Here is a 4,597-nt window from a genome sequence, read left to right on the forward strand (position 1 = left end):
GTGAGGAGACCAGGCTCCCTTGTCCCTTCAGGGCCGGTGCCATGAGGAGACTGAGCTCCCTTGTCCCCTCGGGCCGGGTGCTTTGTGGAGACCGTGCCTCTTGGCCCACCTTCGGGCCCAGCACTAGCCCCTGCGGGAGGTGTGGGCGAAGGGCGGTTGGGCCCAGCCCACATCCCCTCCCCAGGCAGGCCGGGTGGGCTGAGGCCAGGAGTGCCGGTTGTGCAAGGCCCAGCTCCTTCGGCCGTGATTCACGGCTGCCCTCCCTGCCCGCCGCTCGCCAGCCTGGCCCCAGGGCACGGCTGGTGCCTGGCGGTGGGCGGAAGGCAGAAGTGCGACGGGACAGTGAGGGCCGGACGGCAGGGAGGGGACGAAGGTCACTGCTCCCATCAGGCCCAGGCATCAGCAAGAGGCGTGTGGGGACAGCCAACGCCATCCCAGACCCCTCACTTGCTGTGAGGCAGCCGGGGCAGGGGGAACCCAGCTCCATGTTCCCTTTGGCCAGGTCTCAGGTTGAGGTGCAGGTCCCCTGGGGAGGTTTACGCTCTGTGGCACAGCGGTTCTACTCCTCTGTTGGCCTTACGGTTCACTTGGGCATCAGGAGGGGTGGGGGTGATGATGTTCTGGAGCCGGGCTCTGCATCCTCGTACCAGACAACAGACAGAGGAGGAGCAGGTGAAGGAGAGGTGCGGGTGCTGTGCTGATCCGACAAGGCATGGATATTGCTTATCTATCTGCGATGGGGCTCGGTGTCACAGAATTTGACTTTCTCTCTTGTTTCTCCTGTTTTCCACCAGGGAAGGGAAACTACTGGACCTTGGATCCCAACTGTGAGAAGATGTTTGACAATGGGAACTTCCGGCGCAAACGCAAGCGGCGCTCTGAGCCCAACGCCCCCGCGACTGCATCTGCGGCCTCCTCTCTGGGGGGCCTGAAGGCCGAGGAAGAGCGACCCATCCCAGCCACAGGCAAACCATGTGGAAACAGCCCACCCCCAGAGCTGGACCCCTCGCCTTCTGCCAGGGACCATCCGAAAAGCTCTTCTCCCTCCAGTATCATTTCATCCACCCCTAGCTGCCTCAGCACCTTTTTCAGCGGCATGAGCTCCCTGAGTGGGGGAGGCAGCCGGCTGACAGGGGGTCTCGGCAGTGACCTGCATCACAGGAACTTCTCTGCTGGACAGCTGAGCAGTGGCACTTTCACCCCTTCCAGCAGCTCTTCTCAGGAGATGCCTTCGCCAGACCAGCTGCAGCGGGTTGCGGGACCTTCACCTGCCTACTACAGCTCCTTCCATCCCAGCAGCAGCAGCCAGGGAGCCCAGTACAACCACTACTACAACTTCACGGTTAACAGCCTCATCTACACGCGGGATGGAACGGAGGTGTAGGATGCTGCGGCAGCCAGGCAGCGAGCGCTGCAAAGGGAATGGGAGTTGCAGGTGTATTTGGTAGCACAGAGGACCATATGCTTTTGCAAACAGCATTTCAGTGTGGACGCTTCCCAGGAGTTCTTCCAGCAAGACAGATCTTCTCACCTTTCAAAATAAGAACACCCCTTAAACACCAGCAGAAGGCAGATGAAAAGTATTTTCCCCATCCTGGAAAATGTTAGATGGTTTAGATGTCTTGCCATCTAAATGCCGCAGATGAAAGCGAACTGAATTAATGTCTTCAGAGGTTTCTAACCCTGAATGTAGAATAAGAAGTTTAAAAACTATAACCATAAAGTGATAGCAGCAAGAGCCAAGTGTAGACATCCAGTGAGTCTTAGAAGAGAACAGGAGAAAAAAAATGAAGAGATTTCTTATGAAGTGCCTTGTACAATGTATTAAAAAAACCTCTTCTGCCAGCAATTGCCTCTGTAAGCCCTTGCTTTCTGCCCTGATCCTGCAATATGCAATGCATGGGGGGGATACTCCAGATAAACACCCACCCAAAACCTCCTCGAAACCCAGGGAGGTTTGCGCTGGTCTTCCTGTGTATGGCGTATTGTACAGCCGGGGCTGTGTTTTGTAAAACAGTCTTTCTCCCTGAGCTTAGTACCAAAGATAACTCTAGCCATGCAGCTTTAGCACGAGAATAAACACTGGGGTATTTTTATACATATTTGTACGTAATGTAACTCTTCTGTACATATGTTTCTATGTGGTTTTATATTTGTAAATTATGCTCTGGAGCTGTACTTATTTATAATGTGTTTTACACTTTGTTAAAGTTTATTTTACTTTGTTTCCCTTTCTTTTTTGTTGTTTTATTTGTTTTGAATTTTTGGTTGGTTTTGTTTTTGTTCGTTAGTGTATTAATGAAACTTTTCAGGCTGAACAGCTGTTGGGAATAAAATGTTAACGATTGTTAGATTTTTTTGCCTGGTTGTTCCTCAGTACGTTTGAGGTATTTTAAAACTCTGTGGGAGACAGGTTTTACTTTCACGTGGTTTGGGATAAAAGGTGCAGAGATTTATGAACAATTTCATTTGTGCAGTAAGACAGAAAAAACTGCTCTGGGCCCAGAGGAGATGCATCTGAGGTGATTTGCAACCTCGCAGTCTTGCTGTGCAGGGTGGGAACTCTGGGCTTTTTGTTTGGTTCTGTCAATGGTCTGAGTTACAACTGGCCTTTTTCAGCCTGGTTTAGTCAAAAAAAAAAAAAAGAGTAAAAGAGGTGGGGCTGGTTTCAGCGTGGTGCTAGCTAGCAGAAGGGACGAAGTCTGAGCCTGACGGTTGGCTCGATACATTTTGTAAGTTGTTTTTTCAAATAGGATTGCACCTGCTTAAAATGACAGGCTAGTTGAGAAGTCGGACCAGGCAGCTCTCGGGCCAGGCAGAGCCATTTACACGGGCACTCCTGAGAATTCTTCCTGATTTGTGCTGCTGGCAAAGGAGAATCCATCCTCTGATCATTTAGAACGATCAACACCCAGGTCTTGCATCAGCTGTTTGTTGGTTGCCATAAGCTGTTTGTTGGGTGCTGTGTGCTGTCCATAGAAGGCAAATATAAATGTCTTCATGAGGAGTGTAGCATCCATAATGAAGTTAAGGATGAAATTGCACCTATTTAACATACATGTGTCTGCCATGATGTCAGGCCATCCCTTCAGGCTATTCAGAAAGCAGAATTGTTGGCAGTGCGATGCAGCGCCTTCCCACCGGTTACCTGCATAACACACAGGGTGGTGATGCAAGACAAACCACTGGCCTGGTCCAAAATACAATGAAGCCATGACGAAACGTCAGATGACTTCCATGTGCTTGGCATCGGGAGTGAGTCCTTTCCCCAGCACTGGCCAACCGCCATTTGTGCAATAGCTGAGACCAGTGGGCGGGTGGCAACTCCTGCCTCACCTCCCTCCCGCTCACCCCTTCCCAGCACAGATACCATCTTCCTGGCTTTAGGGGTAATTCCTCCATGTCTTGATTTTTAATTGCGTCTCAGGTGATGCAGTGGTAGTGATAATGGGAGGGAAAGGGCAGACTGCCATTAGCAAAAAGCCAAGGTGGTCAGTCTTGTCCTGCTCGGGTTCAATCGCACCTTTATTTGGATTTTGGACTGCTGAGTTTAATCTAAAAGCAGTGGAGGGATTCCCAAGGCCTTCCAAAGATTTAGAGCCAGTCCTTAAGTAAGCCAGGAGCTGCTTACTCATGGATCTAAGTGACCCTTGCTCCCCTTCTCTGCTTCACCTGCCTGTTGCTTACCTTGGCAAGCAGTGGGCCAGTGTGGGACACTTGTATGTATCCAGCTCATGTTCTTCCCCCCAGATTCGTTTCAGGATTTACCCTCTGCCACTTCCTGTATGTTTTTGCAGACAGTACCCGTAAACGTTTGCTCCTGAAGATCCCAAATTGGTGGCAAATTTGGGTTGCCACGTGATCAGCCTCTGGCGGTCCATCCTCAGCAAATATCCCATGGCTCCACAGACTTTCCTGTGCCGCATTGTTCAGCTGGTGGCATAGCCAGCACCTTCCAGAGCAGAGCCAGGGAGGGATTCACCCCCTCACAGGGCACCAGCCGCGGTCCTGAGGGACCGTGGTGGGCTCCAGGGAGGTTTTGGCGTCTTTAGCTGTCCCCAGCGCACCTTCCCTGCCATTGGCACCAAACCCTGCTCCTTCCAGGGAAAGTGAGCCCTTGGCTGGTCTGGTGTGCTCAGCAGCCTGCCCGAGGGACACTGGAGAGTAGATTTCAGCACATAGACACCTCGTCTGCAGAGAGGAGCCAAGTGAATGAGCTATTGGCAGCCTTTTAGGTTTCCTTTTGTCATTAAAAGAGACTCTTCTTTTACCAAATCTTGGGAGAGGGAGGGCAAGAGGATTGAGTTTAATTAAAGGCACTTGGAAGCATCAGGGCTATTGTCCTGGGCTTTGGGGATTTACGGATGTCCCCATTCAAGGAGAGGGAAGACAAAGGCAATTAGCCTGCTGGTCCTACCCTGAGAGTCCCCACTCGCTCCAAATGCCAAGGCCATGCCCGGGATGGGCAGTTCTCCATGACAATGTGCCTCTGCCCAGCCTGCGTCAGCTGACAGCCCGGCAGCCCAGGGCATAGCCTGCTCCCCAGGAAGTCAGCGGAGAAATGCCCTTCCCTTGGAGAGCGGCTCAAACTTCAGGC

General features: G+C 51.9%; 1 protein-coding gene across 1 annotated transcript; it reads left to right on the plus strand.

Annotated features, from left to right (window-relative positions):
• Positions 1 to 794: 794 nt before the first annotated feature.
• On the plus strand, positions 795 to 2,342 carry LOC104506206 (forkhead box protein I3-like; the record flags this gene model as incomplete). Its single annotated transcript, XM_010147084.1, has 2 exons — positions 795 to 1,580; positions 2,018 to 2,342. A coding segment is annotated over one exon (590 nt), but the record flags the coding sequence as incomplete, so codon positions are not given.
• Positions 2,343 to 4,597: the final 2,255 nt, after the last annotated feature.

The sequence above is a fragment of the Eurypyga helias genome, unplaced genomic scaffold, assembly GCF_000690775.1.
Source record: "Eurypyga helias isolate BGI_N326 unplaced genomic scaffold, ASM69077v1 scaffold4902, whole genome shotgun sequence".
NCBI classification, from domain to species: Eukaryota; Metazoa; Chordata; class Aves; order Eurypygiformes; family Eurypygidae; genus Eurypyga; species Eurypyga helias.